Raw genomic sequence first — 23,728 nt, 5'->3', positions numbered from 1 at the left:
TATTCAACACTAGAGGCCCACTGCACGAATTCATGTACCAGTGGGGTCCCATGGGATCAGGCCAAAACTGGCTCTCTGACTTCCCCCGAGGGGTCCTGGATTGTGAGAGGGCTCAGGCTTGGCCAAGGGACCCCACTGGTGCATGATCAGGGCTGGGGAGGGATGCGGGAGGTTAGCAGCAGGGGAGGGCTCCAGGGTGAGTCCAGCCCATCTTGTTCAGTCCTGATTGGCCAGCCCAGCAGCAAACTAACCTACCAGTTTGAGCGTCTGCACCCTGGTGGTCAGTGCACGTTATAGTGAGCAGGTGAGCAACCTTAGCATATCATTAACATATTACGCTTTGATTGGTTGAATGGCTGACCAGACAACTGGATACTTAGCATATTAGGCTTTTATTATATAGGATAGTACTAGAAGTCCTACTAGACCAATTTGTCAAGAAAACGAAAATAAGGCAACAAATAGGAAAAGAAAAAGTAAAATTTTTGTTTGCAGATGACAGAATCTTATATATAGAAACTTCTAAAGATTCTACAAAAATTTTTTTAGAATAAACCAATTTAGCAAAGTTGCAAAATACATAGCATACAAAAAGTAGTTGTGTTTCTATACACTAACAACAAATAATTAAAAAAGGAAATAAAGAAAACAATCTAATTTACCATAACATAAAAAAGAATAAAATATTTAGGAATGAACTTAACCAAGGGGTGAAAGACTTATACAATAAAAAATGACAAAACATTGCTGAGAGAATTTAAAGAGGACTCAATGGAAAGACATCCCATGTTCATGGACTGAAACACTTAATATTGCTAAAATGTCCATACTACCCAAAGTTATCTATAGAGTCAATGCAATCCCTACCCAGATGTCAATGGCACTTCTTGCAGATATAGAAACACCCTAAAATTCATATGGAACTACAAAGGACCCTGAATAGACAAACAACCTTGAGAATAATGAACAAAGCTGAAGGGCCTCATAAAATGAATTGAAAACTTAAACATAAGAGCTGAAACTGCAAAATTCTTAGAAGACAACATAGCAGAAAGCTCCTTAACATCGGTCTTGGGAATGATTGTTTTAGATATGACACACAGAAAAAGGAGAACAAGCCCTGGCTGGTTTGGCTCAGTGGACAGAGCATTGGCCTGCGGACTGAAGGATCCCGGGTTCGATTCTGGTTAAGAGAACATGCCTGGGTTGCAGGCTTGATCCCCAGTGGGGGGGCATGCAGGAGGCAGTCAATCGATGATTCTCTCTCATCATTGATGTTTCTACCTTTCTCTACCTCTCCCTTCCTCTCTGAAATCAATAAAAAAAAATCTTAAAAAAAAGAAAAGAAAAAGGAGAATGAAAGCAAAATAAACTAGTAAATACTTCTGCACAATTTCTATATATAAAAGGCTAATATGCAAAGTGTCCCCTTGGGAGTTTGACCGGGAGACCAGGAGTTTGATCCCTCATTATGATGTGCCCTGACCACCAGAGGGTGGTGCGGAACATGGCTGGTGAACAGTGGCAGCGGTGGGGCACTGAGAGAGCGAGGGAAGTAGGAGGCGGGAGGTGGGGAGGCGGGAAACCTGATTGGCCCTGATTGCCCGCCAGGTCTAGGGACCCTACCTGTGCATGAATTTCATGCACCAGGTCTCTAGTCCTACATAATAAAAGACTAATATGCAAATCGACCAAACGCCAGAATGACCGGTCGCTATGACATGCACTAACCCCCAGGGGACAGATGTTCAATGCAGGAGCTGTCCCATGGTCGTCAGTGTGCTCCCACATGGGTAGCACCACTCAGCCAGAAGCTGGGCTCACAGCTGGTGAGCACAGTGGCAGTGGCAGGAGCCTCTCCCACCTCCGTGGCAGCGCTAAGGATGTCCAACTGCTGGCTTAGGCCCGCTCCCCTAAGCCATCAGTCGGACATCCCCCAAGGGCTCCTGGATTGCGAGAGGGCGCAGGCTGGGCTGAGGAACCCTCTTCCCCCGAGTGCAGAATTTCGTGCACCAGGCCTCTAGTTAATAAATAAAAAACAATCAATAGAGTGAAAAGTCAACCTACAGAATGAGAGAAAATATTTGTGAACCATAAATCTGATAATGGTTTAATTTATAAAAACTATAAGAAACTCCTATAACCCAATAGTAAAAACTAAATAATCCAATTAAAATAATAGGTAAAGAACTTTGAATAGACATTTCTCCAAATAAAACATACAAATGACCAACAGGTGTATGTAACAATACTCAACATCAAAAATCATCAGGGAAATGCAAATCAAAGCCACAATGGAAACCTACCACCTCACAACTGTTAGAATGGCTACCATAATAAAATAAAAACCCACATACAAATAGAAAATAATAAATACTGGCTAGGATGTAGAAAAATTGGAATGCTGTGCACTGTTGGTGAGAATGTAAAATGGTGCAGCCACTAGGAAAAACGGTATGGGGTTACTCCAAAAATTAGAGATAGAAATACTATGTGATCCAGTCATCCTACCTCTGGTTATTTATTAAAAAAAAAAATTAAAAACGGGATTTCAAAGTGCTATCTACATACACTCCCATGCTCATTTCAGCATGATTTAAAATATCCTATAGGTGGAAACAACCAAAATGTCCATTGAAGGATAGATGAATGAGTAAAGAAAATGTGAATTTTGGGACTACTAGAAAATGATTTGTTTTTGCTACTACAATGTTTAAAAAAAGGAAATTTTGACATATGCTACTACATGGGTGAACCTTGAAGACCTTATGCTAAGTGAAATAAGCCAGTCCCAGAACTTTATTTTATTTTAAATTACTTTACTTATATGAGATATAAAAAGTAGTGATATTTGTAGAACTAGAAGGTAGAATGGTGGTTGACAGGGGTTGGGGAAATTGCTGTTCAATGGTATAGACTTTCAGTCACACAAGGAAAAAAAATGGTTTAGAGATCTAAACTGTACAATAATATGCACATGGTTAGTAATACTGTACTGTACTGTTAAAAATATAGGAGAGTACATTTCATGTTATATGTTTTAACCACAATATAAAAAAGCCTTCCATGAGTTTATTAGCATTGAAATGTCTCAGATTTATATTTAATATCTGTCACTACCTGCCTCCTAACTTTTCTTTTAAGTCAGGTGGTTTTACTTCTGCCCTGCATACTTATATCCATTTTGAACCCATTGCGTGGGATCTCTCATCCATTGGCTCTGCATGGCCAAATCCAACCCACCCAACTAAAATCCTAATTTTAAAAGAAATTTCTCAGAAAAATAGCCACATAAGTTATTCTCTCTTCTAGGGTCCTTATTATTCACCAAGTACATGCTGCCTAGTAATGCATTTAACTTTTCACATAGAAATCTCACGTTTTCAGAGGATTACAAGTCCTTAGTAGACAGAAAACCAAATAATTGCTTAACCAACTCAATAAATATTTCTGAACACAGTACATCCCCCATTATATGAGCTCAATAAATATTTCTAGCTGACTAAATGCTGCCAGGAGGATAAAATGGTTAATATACGAAATCTGTGTATAAATATCTTGATTTAGTGTATGGAATGTAAACCTTCAAGGCTGAATTGAGATCATCTCAGGGAAATATTTAGAGCTAAGCATTTTCCTTTTACCAAATTAGCACACACTTCCATCCAGGTAAACATATATTTTAATAGTTCAATGTAAAATTTACCTCTATATATTCTGTAACATAACCTCACAAACAGAAGTTATTCTCTAATAATTTATCAGAGATCTTATGTAATAGACAATAACAGCCTTTTACCATCCTTATTTCCATAGCCAAAGTAACAATACGAACCATTGTAGCAACAAATAATTTCTCTGTTTACTGGAAAACAGAGACTGGCAGTCACTTTTTACAGTAAACAGCAAAGGATGTGGTTTTGCTAATGTTATGGGATACTTGAAAGCATATTTCCAAATTGGGTAGCTCAGCTCATAAGAAGGTTTGCTCAAGTGTTTTGTGTCTACACACACACACACACACACACACACACACACACACACACAACCCCATAATTAATAGAACCGTAATTAACACAAGTTTCTAATCGTAGTTTTATCTTTTAGTCAACTGACAGAAAATGACGAAAAAATGAAAGGTTTCTTTAAAGCTATGCCAAATTGCTCTGGAAAGAACCCAACTTGTTTGCAAATAGGGCAACCATGTATTTCAAGTACAGAGGACATGATTTTCCTGATGACCATCTTCTATAGCCTACTTCCCAATCAATACCCATATATAAAAATAAAGTTAGTTTAAAGATGCTTCCATGACACAGTGTACACAACTACAGAAACACATCATGCTAACAGGGTCAGTCTGTTTGGCTTTGTTGTTCCTTTCTGTTTCTAAACAATTTCAAGGCAAATAGTAAGGACCAAGAAGAGAGGCAAAAGCAGATCCTTCTCAACCTCCAAAACATAAAATTATATCCTTCTTCCTTTAAACTATTCTGGTTTTTTTGATAATAAAATTATGTCTCCTAGATAGTATTTTAAAATTCAGTAATGTGTATAAATTTACTCTAATGCTGTTGGTGTTAATGAGGCGACAAAGTAATCCACAAAATAATTATTACCCGTTGGAAATTCAATCTTTGGGTTTCATGAAAATATCTGGCTTTCAGATCTTTTGTCCCATTTTTAAGTACTGTAATTCTAAGACCAAAGGAAGTCATGGGAAGGAAGTTTCAAAGATCACTATTAATACTTCACCTAGTATGATATGCAGGCTTAAAAACATTAAGTTCAATTATCACTTCCTCTTGAAGTAATTTCCAATATCCCAAGGCAGAATCTATTGCTCAATTATCTGGGCTATCACACCATTTCACCAACTTTTTACATAGCAATTCTTACAACATTTTGTGATTTTTAAAAAAATTCTCACTAAATTGTAACCTCATCCATGAGACGGACCATGGCTTAAAAATCTTTATAATCGCCCTAACCGGTTTGGCTCAGTGGATAGAGCGTCGGCCTGCAGACTGAAGTGTCCCGGGTTTGATTCCGGTCAAGGGCATGTGCCTTGGTTGCAGGCACATCCCCAGAAGGGGGTGTGCAAGAGGCAGCTGATCGATGTTTCTCTCTCATTGATGTTTCTAACTCTCTATCCCTCTCCCTTCCTCTCTGTAAAAAATCAATAAAATATATTAAAAAAAATCTTTATAATCTACATTTAGTACTTGTACTAACACACAGAATAAACTCAATAAATGCTAATAAAGAATTCATAAATAAATAAATAAATAAATAATGTTTATATATGTATCAAGTTCAAATTCCCGAGTATACAGCAGGTGAATGACTAAAACTAGACATAAGAAATTCACAACTCCATTCTCTATACTATATCTCTATCTCAGCTTCCATTCATGCTACTATTTATACTTTTCAGCTTTCTTTACTATTAGTGATACCTTCTGCCTTGATGTCAAAAAGGTACTGCAAACTAAATATACCCAGAATTAAACTTCTTTTTTCCCCTCCTCCAAAACCGCTCCTACTCCTGAGCTTTTAATATTCTTTCAATAATCTATTCAGCCAATATCTATTGTGCTTCTATTATGTGCTATAGATTTTGTGATTATTGTGATATGTATAAAATCAATTAGTCTCTTCTCTCAAAAAGCTTACAATCTGATAGAGATATAAGCAAACCAGCAGTTATAATATATATAAAGATAAGTGCTTGATATATTGTTTTTTCAGGAATACAGAGAAAGGTTATCTTGATTAGATTTGGGAGGAACAGGGAAAGCTCCCTGGACAATGTGGTATGTGATGTGAAGGTGTCAGCTAATAAAGTAGGGCACAGGAAGATAGAAAAATATCCAGACAAAAAGAACAGCATGCAGAGCTCTGTGAGATTTAGACAAGCATGGCACAGTTTGGTACACTAAACAGTTTAGCTGGAATAATGCCTTCAGAAGAGTGATGGTAAATCTATATCATGTGCCACAAAATGTCTGGTCAATAATAGGCCATGTATATGGCAGTGGTCCCATACGATTATACTGGAGCTGAAAAATTCCTATTGCCTAATGCTGCCATAGCCATCCTGAAGTCAGAGTGCAACACATTACTTGTGTTTTTGCAGTGATGCTGGTGTAAATAGACCTACTGCATTGCCGGCCCTATGAAGATAGAGTACACACAATTATGCACAGTACATAATCCTAGCTGATAAAGAGGGAATATGCAAATTGACCCTCATGCCATCACAAAGATGGCGGTGCCCATAGCCATAAGATGGCGGTGCCCAGTCCCCTCAGCCCCACTGGAGTCCCCCTGTCCTTTCAGCCCCACCACTGAGAGCAGGCAGCAGGGCATGGGGGCTTTGCTGTTGTGGCGGCGGCAAAGTCCCCAGGCCCCGAAGACAGAGAGTGGACAGCAGGGGCATGGGGGCTTCATCCACGTGGTGGCGGCAAAGCCCCTAGGCCCCACAGACAGTGAACAGAGTGGTGTGAGGGCTTCATCACCATGGTGGCGGCGAAGCAGTCAGGCACAGCAGAGAGCAGAGAACCATTAGGAGTGGGCCTAAGCCGTCAGTAGGACATCCCCTGAAGGCTCCTGGATTGGAGAGGGTGCAGGTTGGGCTGAAGGACCCCCCCCCCCCCGTGCACGAATTTCATGCACTGGGCCTCTAGTACTTAATAATGACAAGAAAGGACTATGTTACTGGTTTATGTATTTAGTGTACTATCCTTGTTATCACTAGTTTATTGTGTACTCTTTCTACTACAGGGAACTTTGTGTAAAAAGTAAAGAACTACAAGCCTTAACCTAGAAGCTGTGATTACTGAAGGATTTAAGCATAAGAGTGACATGATGACATCTATACTTTCCAAACATTATTCCATCAGCAACTTGGAGGTAGCATTGAAAAAGTGCCAGACTGGAGGCAGGAGGAACACTTGGAGGGCTATTACACTGATCCTGGTGAAAAATAAAGAGGGCCTAAACTACAACATTGGCAGTGAAAATAATTTTAAGGGCAAAGAGAGGAAATTTTGAGTCAGAGATTAGGATAAAGGTGGTAATTGATGGTATGAGGTCATTCAGGAGTCAAGAGAGGGTTTGATGCAAAACACATGTAGAACCCGAACATTTAGGAGAAAGAGGAATTCTTCCATGGAAAGAGAAAGGGCAAACATTGCTGTAGATAGGGAAAGTTTATAGATGTCCAATAGGATTGCCAGATAAAATACAGGATGCCAAGTGAAATCTGAGTTTCACATAAACAATGAATAACTTTTAGTAAATGTTCCAAATATTTATTGCAACTGTGTTTTCTCACAAGTTTCCTTTCCCTGAATGCCATATATCTCACTTGTCTGTTTGCAAATTCCTACTCATTCATCATGTCAGATCAAGTGCTACCTTGTCTACAAAGTGAAATCTAAGTCCCCCAACCCTATACTCATATAGTATTACATATTATATATTATTCATATCCTATATAATAAAGAGTTAATACGCTAATTAGACCAAACAGCAGAACGACCATCTGGACATCCTTCCAGACGACCATCCGGACCACCTCCCGGATGAAGCTGGGGCTGCGAGGGCCAGCCAAGGCTGGGAGGGCTGTGAGGGCCTGTGAGGGCCGGCCAAGGCTGCAAGAGGCTACGAGGGCTGGCTGAGGGTGTGAGGGCCTGCAGGGGCCTGCTGGGGCTGCAAGGGCCAAGCCCCTTGCACGAATTTTGTGCATCAGGCCTCTAGTGGTTAATATAAAGATTTTCCTGCATATCTTTCTCTAGATTGTAAGTTTCTTGAAAGTAGGGATCAGAACTTTTCATCTTTGTAGCCCTAGGGCAGTGATGGCTAACCTATGACACGCATGTCAGAGGTGACACGCAAACTCATTTTTTTGGTTGAATTTTCCTTGTTAAATGGCATTTAAATATATAAAATAAATATCAAAAATATTAGTCTTTGTTTTACTATGGTTGAAAATATCAAAAAATTTTTATATCTGACATGGCACCAAAGTTAAGTTAGGGTTTTTCAAAATGCTGACACGCTGAGCTCAAAAGGTTCGCCATCACTGCCCTAGGGCATAGCACCACAGTTGTTGCACAAGAGGCAGCAAATAAATATTTGCTGATTGAAATGGATGTTCTATTTCAGATCTTCAGATAGTCTTTTCTAGTTTTTTTCTACGTCATTTCCTTGCCTTAAATTTATCTCCTATTTATTGCATCCTGACACAAGAGGTATCTTTTTAAAACATAAATCACCAAGGACACTTTACTATTTAAATATCTTTGATTACTTCATGATGCCCAGGGATAAAGTAAAAACTCTTCATGATGGTATTGAATGGTCTCCACAATTTAATTCCAAAGATAAGTGGTTGAGAGATCAGACTTTGAAATTGCACCTGGGTTAGAATCCTGGCTAGGTAGTGATAGTTATGTGACTGTGGAGGAACAACTTAACCCACTGTAAAATGGGAATAATATCTACCTAATAATGCTGCTGTGACGATTAAATGAGATGTCTGTAAAACGTTTATTATTGTACTATATAGCAATCTGTGAGGGAGATACGTCCGAACACTCTCACTGAATGCCTGAAACAGTGGATAGTATCAAACACTAAATATACTGTTTTTCCTATATGTGTATACATATAGTAAAGTTTAATTTATAAATTAGGAATAGTAAGATATTAACAAAAATAACTAATAATAAAATAAAACAATTATAGTAATATACTCCAATTAAAATTATGTTAATGTATTTGTTCTCTTTCTCTCTCAAAATATCTTATTATACTATATTCACCTTTCACTTATAGCTTCTCTTTGACATATCCAAATTGCAAGCATCACTACTCTTGCACTTTGGGGCCGTTATTAACTACGATAAGGGTTACTTAAACATAAACACCAATATTGCCACAATCAATCTGATAACCAAGACAGCTACCAAGTGGCTACGAGGTGAGCAGCACACACAACCTGGATGCTCTGGACAATGGGATGATTCATTTCCTTGATGGGACAGAGCAGGGCCACATAAGATTTCATCACACTAATGAGAACATCGTGCAATTTAAACTTATGAACTGCTTATTTCTGTAACTTTCAATTTAATATTTTTGGAGCATAGATAACCTTCCACAGCAGCTGTACTTCATAACCTGATAATTCTTCAAACTTCAGGCTTTTTAAAAAATCTTTCTATATCTTTATTTTCTCAATACTTTATCCTATCTAATGAAAGAGAAACATGGTAATTAGCCGTACGTCCGCTACCCTTCCCATTGGCTAATCAGGCCGATATACAAATTAACTGCCAGCCAAGATGGCGGCTGGAAGCCAGGCAGCTTGAAGCGAACATGAGGCTTCCTTGCTTCAGTGACGGAGGATTCCAACGTTCCCCGCCTGCTGCTGCCGGCCTCTGAGCTTGCAGTTTGAAACATTGTTACAAATATAGAAGCTAAACAAAACCCCAGAAACCTGCTTTCAGCCAGCCGGGATCTCAGAGCTGGAGTTGAAACAGTGTTTCGATTATAGAACCCAAACAAACCAGATACCTGCTTTCAGCAAAGGAGGCCTAAGAGCTGGAGCCAAGCCTCAGAGCTAAAGCTGGCCCAGAATAAAAAAGAAAAAAAAGGAGCGGTTGGGAGCTTCAGTCACCCGCCAGCCTGAAAACAGTCCTCAGCCCCTCACCCAGACTGGCCAGGCACCCCAGTGGGGATTCCCACCCTGATACAGGACACCCATCAGGGCAAACCAGCCAGCCCCCACCCATGCACCAGGCCTCTATCCTATATAGTAAAAGGGTAATATGCCTCCCAGCACCAGGATCAGTGGAGCTGCGAGGCCTCCCAGAACCGGGATCAGCGTGACAGGGGGCAGCACCCAAACCCCCTGATCGCCCTGTGGCTCTGTGTGTGACAGGGGGTGGGGCCACAACCCCCTGATAAGCCCTGCTCTGTGCCTGATAGGGGGGAGATCCCCAACCCCCTGATGGCCCTGCGGCTCTGTGTGTGACAGGCTGTGGTGCCCCAACCCCCTGATCGGCCCTGCTCTGTGTGTGACAGGGTACGGCACCCAAACTCCCCCCCCTCCCCCCACGGGCCCTGCTCTGTGTGTGATGGGATAGAGCCATAACCTCCCCATCGGCCCTGCCCTGAGTGTGACAGTTGCGGCGCCCCAACCCCCTGATTGGCCCTGCTCTGTGGGTGATATAGGGTGACGCCCCAACCGCCCCCCACGGGCCCTGCTCTGTGTTTGACGGGGTAGAGCCATAACCTCCCATTGGCCCTGCCCTGAGTGTGACAGGGTGCGGTGCCCCAACCCCCTGATCTGCACTGCTCTGTGTGTGACAGTGGGTGGTGCCCCAACTCCCCTATCGGCCCTACTCTGTGAGTGACAGGGGGGAGCTCCTCAAGCCCCAATGGGCCCTTCTCTGTGCGTGACAGGGGGAGCTCCCCAACCCCCTGAGAGACCCTGCTCTGTGCATGACAGGGTACGGAGCCCCAACCCCCCTGATAGGCCCTGCTCTGTGAGTGACAGGGGGCAGTGCCCCAACCCCCTCATTGGCCCTGCTCTGTGCGTGACAGGGGTGGTGCCCCAACCCCCCAATCGGCCCTACCCTGAGTGTGACTGAGGGTGGCATCGCAACCTCCCAATCTGCCCTGCTCTGTGCATGACAGGGGGTGGCGCCCCAACTCCCCAATCAGCCCTGCTCTGAGCCCGACCAGGAGCTGCACCTAGGGATTGGGCCTGCCCTCTGCCACCTGGGAGCTGGCCTAAGCCAACAGGTCGTTATCTCCCGAGGGGTCCCAGACTGCAAGAGGGCACAGGCCGGGCTGAGGGACACACCCCCCTCCCGCCCCCCAGTGCACAAATTTTTGTGCACCAGGCCTCTAGTTTATTTTAATGTTCATCCTATGTCAGCCTGCTTGACAAAGCTTGGTATTTAAATTTTTGACAGTAATGGAAGTTTAAAATGCATAGTTTTTTAAAAAAATATATTTCATGCTATATCAATTCCAGCACACCTAGGCTTTTTATTTTAATCTGTGAATACTTTATGAGCACAAAAGGGTTTTAGTGGTCAGAACACTTACATCCATTTATTATATACTATGGCTTTTTAGGTATGTCTTTTTCATCTCTTTAAAAATACATTTTCAATGATTTATGCACTTTTCAAACACTGTCATCCTAATCTAAATCTAGACTAAACCAGAAAAAGAGTTTTTCAATGACCTGAACCCAAAAGACTGGATAACATACTTTAACTCAACCAAGGACACCATAAGAACCAGACATGCAAACTACTTCCTGATTATCTTGAAACAAGATGTACATAGTTCATTAAATGCACCTGAGAAAGATCAAAAATGTCCAGAAAAGTTCTGATTTCCTAATATATTTTTTAAACAATTCATTGAAGTATGAGATAGAAAACTATAGATATCATACTTTTTTCTTTTTTTACCTTTGATCCTTCAGGGCCATTTTGTCCAGGAATACCAATATCACCTGGAAAACCCTAGGGAACATAAAAATGAAAAGTTTATTCCATAGCAGATTACTTTCAATCTGTTAAGCATATAAAAACTCCCTTTGCTTTTCTCACATGTACTCCTCAAAAACTGAATATTAAAGATTAATTGTTAGGCAGTTAACATTGGAATACTAAACTTTCAAAGTGTACTAAAACAGAGCTTGCTATATCAGGCATTCATAAACAGTCCTCAGACCTCTAATCCCTTCTAAAGGAGTGGGAGTCTTATTCAAAAAATCATCTACAACTTGGAAAAAAAAGACAAAAGGTCTGTAACAGGCCTTTTCAATGCCACATAGGACTCAGAGCCACCAAAGGACTCACTGTTTACTAACTACATGGTAGCTGGTAAATTTTTGTTAGGTAGTGGTATAAATAACTAGTGTCTGATGAGAAAAATAACCCCAAAGATTATGGATTAATATACAGGGTTTTAATCAATTTTATATCTAACTCAACTATCTTATTCTAGCATTCCCATATCTAATCTAATAAAAGAGAAACATGCAAATTGACTGCACCTCTGCTATGTCCCAAGCCACACCCACCAGCTAATCAGAGTGACTATATGCAAATTAACCCAACCAAGATGGCGGCCGGCAGCCACAGAGCTGGAGCAAGCAGGAGGCTTGGTTGCCCTGGCGATGGAGGAAGCCAAGCTTCCTTCTACCCTGGCTGGCTGTGGCCTCTGCTCAAGGCAACAAAGTTTCAATTATAGAAGATAAATAAATCCCAGATACCTGCTTCTAGCCAGCCTCCACTGGGAGCTTGGGTGGCTGGGGGCTGTGGCCAGCCTACAAACAGCCAACAGCCCCTCACTCAGGATGGTCACACCCTCATGGGGTGAGGGTCCCTGCTGGGGGGCTTGGCCAGCCTGAAAACAGCCATCAGCCCCTCACCCAGATTGGTCAGGCACCCCAGCAGGACCCCACACCCTGAAAGGGGTGTGGCCAGCCTGCAAACAGCTATCAGCCCCTCACCCAGGCTGACCAGGCACTCCAGCAGGGACCCCCCACCCTGAAGGGGGTGTGGCCAGTCTGAAAACGGCCCTCAGCCCCTCACCCAGGCTGGCCCCCCACCCTGATCTGGGACACCATTCAGGGCAAACCAGCCAGCCCCAACCCGTGCACCAGGCCTCTATCCCATATAATAAAAGGGTAATATGCAAACTGACCCTAACAGAAGAACGACTGGGAATGACTGGTCACTATGACACACACTGACCACCAGGGGGCAGACGCTCAATGCAGGAACTGCTCCCTGGTGGTCAGTTCGCTCCCACAGGGGGAGCTCTGCTCAGTCAGAAGCCAGGCTGCCAGCTGCCAGTACAGCAGTGGTGGTGGGAGCCTCTCCCGCCTCCTCAGCAGCACTAAGGATGTCTGACTGCAGCTTAGGCCTTCTCTCCACTGGCAAGTAGACATCCTCTGAGGGCTTCCGGGCTGCCAGAGGGATGTATGACTACTAGCTAAGGCCCAATCCCCTGGGGAGCAGGCCTAAGCCAGCAGGTGGTCATCCCCCGAGGGGTCCCAGACAGAGAGGGCACAGGCCGGGCTGAGGGACCCCCCTGGGTGCACAAATTTTTGTGCACTGGACCTCTAGTCTATACTAATAATAGCCTAAGTGGCCGTCACACCCTCATGCATCACACCCTAACATCATCACAAGATGGCCGTCACAAGATGGCCATCACAAAATGGCCACACACACAGTGGAAACAGGGCCCAGCGCAGGAGGTGGGTCACGGCAGGGGAGGACAGTTGTGGGCAATCAGGCTGGCAGGGGAGGGCAGTTGGGGGTGATCAGGCCAGCAAGGAAGGGCAGTTAGGGGCGAACAGGCCGGCAGGGAAGGGCAGTTGGGGGCAATCAGGCTGGCAGGGGAACAATTAGGCATCAATCTGGCTGGCAGGGGAATGGTTAGGGGGCGATCAGGCTGGCAGGCAGAAGCGGTTAGAGGCAATCAGGCAGGCAGGCAGGTGAGCGGTTAGGAGCCAGAGGTCCCGGATTATGAGAGGGATGTCTGACTTCCAGTTTAGTGCACTGGGCCTCTAGTCTATATATATAAAAGTCTAAGTGACCGGCCAACAGGCCAACCAGCCATGACCACTTGGGGGCAGACACTCAACACAAAGGCATGGAAACATAGAACAGACTGATGAATCTCAGAGGGAAGGGGGAGGGGAGAGGGAGGGAAGAGATTAACCAAAGATCTTATATGCATACTAGAGGCCTGGAGCACAGATTTGTGCATCGGTGGGGTCCCTTGGCCTGGCCTGCGGGGATCAGGCTGAAACTGGCTCTCCAACATCCCTAAGGAGTCCTTGATTGCTAGAGGGCACAGGCCAGGCTGAGGGACTCTACTGGTGTGCGAATTGTGCACTGGGCCTCTAGTATGTCTATAAATACTTATCTCCTCAAATGTTCATTGAATTCATCTTAACCTCTTACTGGTACCATCATTAATTAATGAGGTGAATAAAATTTCTGACCCATGTTTACTTCATATTTTCCTGAGAATCATAATTTTTCCTTTCTGGAAATTATGCTTTAGTAGACTAAAATAATTGGTTTAAGAAACAGAGATGTACTATAATGTTAAATAAATTCTGTGCTGGGAAAAGGCCTAGAATGTTACTCTAAAATAACTAATCTTCTTGCTGAAATAATGAATTAGATTGTTGTTCATCATGACCAGTTCAATAATAATAATAAGCTAAGGATTGCAATTTTAATTTGATTGCAATTATATTTATTTTGTCACATATAAAGCTGTTTCTGTGTTTCCTGTGGACAGGGACAAAGAAATAGAAAGTCAGAGAAGTTCAAGAATTGGCATCTTTAAAAGTAAAGGAGGGTCCAGTGAATGTAGGCTAGAAAAGGTAGTTCAGTGGAGGTATCAATATGATGGTAATAAAAACTCCCACAAGAAAAAGAGAATAGCAAGGTTGATTCTGAAATGCTCTTCTTGGAAAGAAAAATCAAAAGAAAGGATACTGACTCATCCAGGCTGGATTAGGGCAGACATGCCATTACTCCAATTTAAAAAAAGGATTCTGTAGAAAAATATATCTTGGGAACATTTCTGGCAGAAAAAAAAGGCAGTGGTAACAGAAAGACTGATCACAAAATCAAATTTCTGAAAGTTTTGGAATAGAATATGTTTAATACAGACTTGCTGACTACTTTTCTAATGAAAGGAAATCAGGTTCACTTATACCTACTCTGTCTTAAATCATTCTTTCTTCAACTGGCAGACTAATGCTTTAAATAAAAGATTGAATAGTATTTTACTTGTAAATCTTTCTTTGACCCCCATACCTTGAGTTAGGTCCCTTGTACGAACTCTCATACCATCCTGGGTCCTATGAAGTCACTTATGTAGTGTTTTGGCTTGTTTTGTTTTCCTTGTCAGATTATAAACTCCTTGAAGTCAGTTTTATGTTGTATTAACATTCATATTCCCCACAACTAGTGCTAAAAATAAGATTTTTGTTGTTGTTGTTGAATGAATGATTTTTTCTTTTGAAAAGAAAAAGGACAACATGCTTGGTGGCTACTTTCAGCCATTGGGTACAGGTTTACAACCACTGATTCAGAGCATCTCCATGGAAAGCAAGAACACTATCTAGAGTCCTAATGAAAGAACTCTAGGGAGGCATGGAACAGACTGACATACCTCAATGTGGTGGTGGGGGATAAATGAAAGAACTTATATACTTATATGCATAGCCCATGGACATGAGCAATAGAGGGGTGAAGACCTGGGAGGGGTCAGTAAGGGCTGGGAGGAGTGGGGGGGAAAGAGGCAGAAATTGGAGATATAATACTATCAATAATAAAATATACATTAATAAAAAAATTTAAAAAAGAACTCTAGGAGCTTGGAGAGGATCCCATTGGCCAGATAGGAAACAATATGAACTTCATTAAGAATAAGAATTGCAATGGATGAAAACATGTCAAATATGTTTGAATTTATAAGTTCATAATGCTACAACAACAAAAACACTTTGTATGTTTAGAGGAGGAAAGGGAGCCAATTCATTATTCTGAAAACTGGTGAACAAAAATAAAGAATCAAGCATTTATTCTACCTTTCCTATATATATTATGCCACTACTAACCAAATAGTAGATAAAGGAATGCGTTCCAGCCAATAAAGAAAAAAGACATTCCTAGAAGTGGGATTACTGGGTCAAATGGGAGTTCTATTTTTATTTTTTTGAGGAAACTCCATACTGTTTTCCACAGTGGCTGCACCAGTCTGTATTCCCACCAGCAGTGCATGAGGGTTCCTTTTTCTCCAAGTCCTTGTCAGCATTTGTCTTTTGTTGATGTGTTGATGATTGCCATTCTGACAGGTGTGAGATGATACCTCATTGTTGTTTTGATTTGCATCTCTCTGATTATTAGTGACTTTGAGCATGTTTTCATATGTCTCCCAGCCTTCTGTATGTCCTCTTCCCAAAGGGGTCTATTTAGGTCCTTTGCCCATTTTTTGATTGGATTGTTTATCTTCCTTTTGTTAAGTTGTATGAGTTTCCTATAAATTTTGGAGATTAAACCCTTATTAACTTTGGCAAATATGTTCTCCCATGCAGTGGGCTCTCTTGTTGTTTTGTTGATAGTTTCTTTTGTGGTGCAGAATATTTGATGTAGTCCCATTTGTTTATTTTCTCCTTAGTTTCCATTGTCCTAGGAACTATATCAGTGAAGATATTGCTACAACATATGTCTGATATTTTGCTGCCTATGGATTCTTCTAAGATTTTATGGTTTCCCATCTTATGTTTAACTCCTTTATCCATTTTCTAGGAATATATTCCAAGAAACCAGAAACACCAATCAGAAAGGATATATGCACCCCTATGTTCATAGCAGCACAATTTACAATAGCTAAGATTTGGAAACAGCCTATGTGCCCATCAGCAGATGAGTGGATTAAAGAACTGTGGTACATGTAAACAATGGAATCCTATGCTGCTATAACAAAGAAGGAACTCTTACCATTTTCAACAGCATGGATGGAACTGGAGAGCATTATGCTAAGCGAAATAAGTCAGTCAGAGAAAGATAAATATCACATGATCTCACTCATTTGTGGAATATAATGAACAACATAAACTGACTAACTAAAGTGGATCCAGAGACATAGAAGCATCAAACAGACCATCCAACCTCAGAAGGAAGGCGGGGGGGGGGGTAGGAGAGGGGCAGGGAAGGTAGGCGGGGAAGGGGGGGCTGAGGGGGCGGGGGAGGAGTTGTTGGTGGTGAGAGAGCAACCAAAGGACTTGTTATGCACACATATAAGCATAACTTATGGACACAGACAGTAGGGGGATGAGGGCATGTGCTGGGGGTGGGGTGGGAACAACTGGGGAGAGGTCAATGGGGGGAAAAGGAGAAATATATAATACTTTAAAAGACATGATAGAGCAAAAATATTTCCATTTTGTAATCCTCTAAATCAGTGGTTCTCAACCTTCCTAACGCCGCGACCCTTTAATACAGTTCCTCATGTTGTGGTGACCCCCAACCATAAAATTATTTTCGTTGCTACTTCATAACTGTAATTTTGCTTCTGTTATGAATCATAATGTAAATATCTGATATGCAGGATCTATTTTCATTGTTCACAACCCACAGGTTGAGAACCACTGCTCTAAATGATCTAATGGATCTAGACAGTTTAGTAACCAACTATTAATAACATCATACACAATAAACCACACAGATAATTAGACATTATGTGCTTCCTGATGAAAGAACACATACCACCTATAGGCTTGCTCCAAACAAACAAACAAAACTGAATATGGCCAGGACTCTGTATGTGACTATCAATTCCAGGAAATACAGAAAACCAAGAAACATGTGTAACTACACCATAGGACTATAAATCAGCAAAACCCAGGGTGTGGGAACCACACAGGTTAAATGACTGAGGATCTTCAACAACTAAATTATAAGGGGAAGAAAAGGGAAATGGAAAAAGATGGTATAGATTAGAAGACATAGCAATAACACAAGGCTAAACTTTCATTTTAAAAGATACATACTTGAGTGATAAACCATCAAAGAAAAACGAGTGACGGCTTACTTTTGGGAGGAGAGCAAGGCTTGTGGTTGGGTTGGGATCCATAAAAGCCTCTTGCAGATCTACTCCTGACCTGTGTGGTGGTTACAAGGGTGTTTGTTCTGTAATTGTTTGTGATACACTTTATGTAAAAGTTCAGAAAACATGTAGAATGTTGTCAAAACCTATTCCACACCATCATTAAAATTTGAGAATATTTTTAATATCTCTGCCTTTAGTTTGCTAGAATCATCATGTCATATATGTATAAAGAAAAAAGGTGAATATTTTTGTATTAATCCTTAGCTGGAAATGTTCGTATCGAGTTGGCTAATTTATATTCACTTTTTATTGTACATAGATTTCTAATTTTTCAGTTCTATATCACTTAAGCTTTCTTCATTTGCATAAGTTTATTAAATGTTCCCTTTTTTGCTGTTTTAAATTCTGATTTCGTATGGGAAAAAAGTTCAGAAAACATCAGCATAGGAGAAAAAACAATCTCTAAAACTTGGCCAGAAAACATCTTACTATTTGAAAAATTTATACCCAGGTTACTACCAAGCTGAGATCTTATCTTTTAAATAATAAGTTGTAAATATAAAATCAGAGTTAACTGAGTCAACTGAACTTTAATGATAACATGTCTGTAAAAGATTTTTAACTCTCAAGTTTACTGTTCAAAGTAAATCAAATGACAGGACATGGCCATTCTTGCCAAGTAGAGACCATCCAGATTGAAAGATAAACAGTTTATCATTCAGAGTCTATAGTTTGATTAAAAAATTATGTTGGCATGAAACTATACAGGAAGGAAATTAAAAACAAAAATTTCATACGGATACTCTAATTCATTTTAATTTAAAATAACTGGAAAACATTGCAAAGTCAAAATGGTTTCTCTTTCAACGTGCTTCACTGTCTTAATTAAGCCATCACATCATAACTGAAAGTATAACACCTAAGTGAGGAAAAGAAAGAGCAGCCTGATTTCTGGTGCCTTTTTAAAAATTCGAGATATAATTGATATGTAACATTATATTACTTTCAGGTGTAAACATATTGATCCGATATATGTATATATATAGTGAAATAATCACCACAGCAATTCTAGTTAACCTACGCACCACAAATGTTATCATTTTTTTCTTATAAGGAGAACTTTTAAGATCTACTCTCTTGGCAACTTTCAAATACATACTACAATGCTATTCACTATGTCATAGTGCTGTACATTACCTCTCCATGACTTATTTTATTTTTTCACCTTCTGTCACCATATACTTGGCCCCCTTTACCCTTTACTACCCATAACTGGAGGTTTGTACTTTTTGACCACCTTTACCTATTTTTGTCCTCCTCCCACCACCTCTGGCAACCACCAATCTGTTCTCTGTATTTATAAATTTTGTTTTGGTTTGTTTTTTTGATCCCACATATAGAAGAGAGCATACAGTATTTCTCTTTATCTCTGACCTATTTCACTTAGCATGATACCCTGAAGGTGCATCCATGTCACAGTGGTGTGATTTCCCTCTTTTTAAAGACTGAATAACATTTTAATGATTCAATAATATTTCATTTTTTTCCATTGAGTTGTATGCCACTGCTTTATCAACTTAAGTTTATGTAATATTCTAAATCCTTTGTTGCCATTTCAACGATCTTTACAGGATCTTCACCTCAAGGAGTAGATTCCATCTCAAGAAACCACTTTATTTGCTTGTTCATAAGAAGCAACTCTACACCCATTAAAGGTTTATCATGAAATTCATAGCAATTAATTTTGTAACATAGCAGGTCAATCGCATCTTCAAATCCACTTCTAATTCTAGTTATGGTGCTATTTCTACCACATCTGCAGTTACTTCCTCCACTGGCCTAACCCCTCGAAGTCACCTAACAGGGTGGAAATCAACTCCTTCTGAATTCCTGTTACTGTTGATATTTTGACCCCTTCCCATGAATGATGAATGTTCTTAATGACATCTAGAATGGTGAATCCTTTCAAGAAGGTTTTCAATTTACTTTGCCCAGATCCTTCAGAGAGATCACTATTTATAGCAGCTACAACATTACAAAATGTATTTCTTATGTAATAAACCTTCAGAGTAGAAATTACTCCTTGATCCATGGGCTGCAGAATGGGTGCTGTGTTAGCAGTTATGAAACATTAATCTTTTGGACATCAAGTCAGAGTCCTTGGGTAAGCAGGTTAATTGTCAACGAGCACTAATATTTTGGAAAAAATAAGTTTTTCTGAGCAGTGGGTCTCAACAGTGGGCTTAAAATATTCAGTAAGCCATGCTGTAAACAGCTGTGCTGTCATTGGGCGTTGTTGCTCATTTATAGAGCACAGGCAGGTGGCTGTAGCATAAGACTTAAGGGCCCTAGGATTTTTGGAATGGTAAATGAGCACTGGCTTTAATGTAAAGTCAGTAGCTACATTAGCCCCTAACAAGACAGTCAGCCTGTCCTTTAAGCTTTGAAGCCAAGCATTGACTTCTCCTTTTTAGCTGGTATGTTTATGGCATCTTCTTCCAATGTGAGGCTGTTTCATCTACATTGAAAATCTATTGTTTAATGTAGCCACCTTCATATTTATCTCAACTAGATCTTCTGGATAAAGTGCTGTGGCTTCTACATCAGTGCTGTTGCTTCACCTTGCACTTTTATGTTATAGAGATGGCTTCTTTTCTTAATCTCATAATCACCCTCCGCTAACTTCAAACTTTTCTTCTGCAGCTTCCTCTCTCTCAGCCTTTGGAGAATTGAAAAGAGTTAGGCCTTGTTCTGGATTGGGCTTTTGGCTTACGGGAATGTTGTGGCTAGTTTGGTCTCCTACCCAGGCCACGAAAGCTTTCTCCATCTCAGCAATAAGGCTGTTTCACTTTCTTATCATTCATGTGTTCACTGGAGTAGCACTTTTAATTCCCTTCAAGAACTTTTCTTTTGCATTCACAACTTGGCTAACTGGTGCAAGAGGCTAGCTTTTTTTTTTTTTTTTTTTTGCTTTTTTTTTCTATCTTTCTCACCTTTCAATATGCCTTCCTCAATACTTAATCATTTCTAGCTTTTGACATAAAATGAGAGTTGTGCAACCTTTCCTTTTACTTGAACACTCAGAGGCCATTGTGGGGTTATTAATTTGCCTTTTTCAACATTGTTGTGTCTCAAGGAATAGAGAGGCCTGAGGAGAGGGACAGAGTCTGGGGAATGGCCGGTCAGTACAGCAGTCAGAACATGCCGGGAGCCGGTCCATGCTTGCTGTTTCAAGGGACCTGGCATATATGGCATACTGTTCTTAATATGTTTGCTCACCTTCTTGGCACTATGTGTTTTAACCAAGGTCTCTGAGAAAGGTTTTTTCCCCAGGTAGGGATTTTCCCCTGAAGTTAGGGAGGGAATAAAACCTCTTAACTAAGTGCCAGGTGGGTAATTAATCACTTTAACTACGAACAATCATGCTTAAGCTACATAATCTTTACTCCCTGGAATGGAGATAAGAAACGCCCTAACCTTTGGAATAGAGATTGATAGGATTGGAATCAACTGGTATAAATACAGATGTAAGAAGACAGAACAGACAGATACAGAACCTAGGCATAGAACCTACACAGAACGTTCTCTAGAGAGAACCTGACTAGAGAGACAGAACCTAGGCACAGAACCTACACAGAACGTTCTCTAGAGACAGAAGAACTTCGCTGGAGAGAACATGGCAAAAGATCCTGGACAGAAACTGGCCTCAGAACCTAGAGACAGAACCTAGCAAGAGAACATGGCAAAAGATCCTGGACTGAACCTGACTACAGAAATTGGCAAGAGAACCTGACTAGAACCTGGACCGAACCTGGCTGGAGAACCTAGCGAGGGAACTTGGCTACAGAACCTGGCTGGAGAACCTGGAGAACCTAGCAAGAGAACATGGACACAGAACCTGGCTGGAGATCCTAAGCAGAACTTCTCTGGAGATCCAGACCAGAACTTGGCTGGAGATCCTGGCTGGAGATCCTGGCTAGGCTGCTGATCAACTGAACACTGCCTCCGTGTCATTCCTTCTTCGCCGACTCCGTCCACACCTTTGGGGACCCCTGGACCTGCTGGGTCTGGACCCCGGCATATGGCGCCCGAACAGGGACCCCTAGGTAAGCCCTACTCTCGGGATGGATAGGACTCCACCATAGGAAGAGGGTGGATAGTCTTCGCCGACTCCGTCTACACCTTTGGGAACCTCTGGAACAGGATTCCCCTAGGTAAGCCCTCCCCCCCATTGAGAACCCCACACTCAGGATGGATAGGACTCCACCAGGGTACTGCAGACCCCCCTATAGAGGATAAGTAGGGTAAGAAGGTGGATAGTACAGAACTTCGATTGAGAAGATGTGCCATACTGAGTCCAAAGAAAGAAGACTCTGGATTGATCTTTTAACACATATGCTTGCTAGCAGAGGAATTAAGGTTACTCGCAGTCAGACAGAACGTTTTATACAAGAAGAATGTCCATGCTTTTCTGAGGAAGGAAAGGTAAATGTAAAGGCATGGGAGGAGGTAGGCCCAAGGAGCCTTATCCTTAACCCCACTGCAGCCTTTCCACCCCGGGAAAGTGCAGGATTGGCAAGCTCTCCCTGGGATGATAGATCAGGACTCAGGTAATAGCAGAAAGCGCCAATCCTACTCTTAAAATGGATATAAGAGAGCATTTGAGGTTTTTCTTTTTAATGCCTGCCTTTAAAATATAAAAAAGGGGGAATTTGCCGGGAGCCGGTCCATGCTTGCTGTTTCAAGGAACCTGGCATATATGGCATACTGTTCTTAATATGTTTGCTCACCTTCTTGGCACTATGTGTTTTAACCAAAGTCTCTGAGAAAGGTTGTTTCCCCAGGTAGGGATTTTCCCCTGAAGTTAGGGAGGGAATAAAACCTCTTAACTAAGTGCCAGGCGGGTAATTAATCACTTTAACTATGAACAATCATGCTTAAGCTACATAATCTTTACTCCCTGGAATGGAGATAAGAAACACCCTAACCTTTGGAATAGAGATTGATAGGATTGAATCAACTGGTATAAATACAGATGTAACAAGACAGAAAGACACAGAACTTAGAACACAGAACTTAGAAGAGAGAACCTACACAGAACCTACAGACAGAAGAACTTCGCTGGAGAGAACATGGCAAAAGAGCCTGGACTGAACCTGACTACAGAAATTGGCAAGAGAACCTGACTAGAACCTGGTGACTGAACCTGGCTGGAGAACCTGGACAGAACCTGGCTGAAGAACCCAGCGAGGGAACATGGCTACAGAACCTGGCTGGAGAACCTGGAGAACCTAGCAAGAGAACATGGACACAGAACCTGGCTGGAGATCCAAAGCAGAACCTCTCTGGAGATCCAGACCAGAACTTTGCTGGAGATCCTGGCTAGAGATCCTGGCTAGGCTGCTGATCAACTGAACACTGTCTCCGTGTCCTTCCTTCTTCGCCGACTCCGTCCACACCTTTGGGGACCCCTGGACCCGCTGGGGTTGGACCCCAGCAAGAACACTCAACATTTATAATTTAAGTTCACCTTCTTACGTGGCTGTATTTCATGGTGCACCAAAACAGTTACAATAGTGATATCAAAGATCACAGATCACAAATCAAAGAAACAAATATTATAATGAAGTTGAAATATTGTACAAATTAGCAAAATAAGACACAAAGTGAGCAAATGCCGGTAGAAAAATGGTACCAATAGATTTGCTCTGTGCAGAGTTGCCACAAAACTTCAATTTGTAAAAAATACTATGTCTGTGAAGCTCAGTAAGGCAAGGCACATAAAATGAGGTATGTCTGTATGGTATAAATAAGGGGTCCAATTTAACTTTTTTGTATGTGGCTGTCTAATTTTGCCAACATCATTTATTGAAGAGATTATCTTTCCCCACATTTTATATTCTTGGGTCCTTTGTCATAGATTAATGAACATATATAGTTAAGTTTATGTGTTGATCTATGTGTTTGTTTTTATGCTGATTCCATACTGTTTGATTACTATATCTTTGGGATATAGTTTCAAACCAGGAAGCATGATGTCTCT

At 41.3% G+C, this 23,728-nt stretch overlaps 1 protein-coding gene across 1 annotated transcript in view; it reads right to left on the bottom strand.

Annotated features, from left to right (window-relative positions):
- COL24A1 (collagen type XXIV alpha 1 chain) overlaps positions 1 to 23,728 on the bottom strand; it is a 320,488-nt gene that overhangs the window by 172,857 nt on the left and 123,903 nt on the right. The window contains exon 22 of the mRNA XM_081088262.1: positions 11,502 to 11,555. Coding sequence (XP_080944388.1) covers positions 11,502 to 11,555 — 54 coding nt within the window. The remainder of the gene's footprint in view (positions 1 to 11,501; positions 11,556 to 23,728) is intronic.

Source organism: Myotis nattereri (assembly GCF_964212035.1).
Source record: "Myotis nattereri genome assembly, chromosome: 3".
NCBI classification, from domain to species: domain Eukaryota; kingdom Metazoa; phylum Chordata; class Mammalia; order Chiroptera; family Vespertilionidae; genus Myotis; species Myotis nattereri.
The sequence above is the reverse complement of the archived record's forward strand: the minus strand, read 5'-3'. Positions and strand labels throughout refer to the sequence as shown.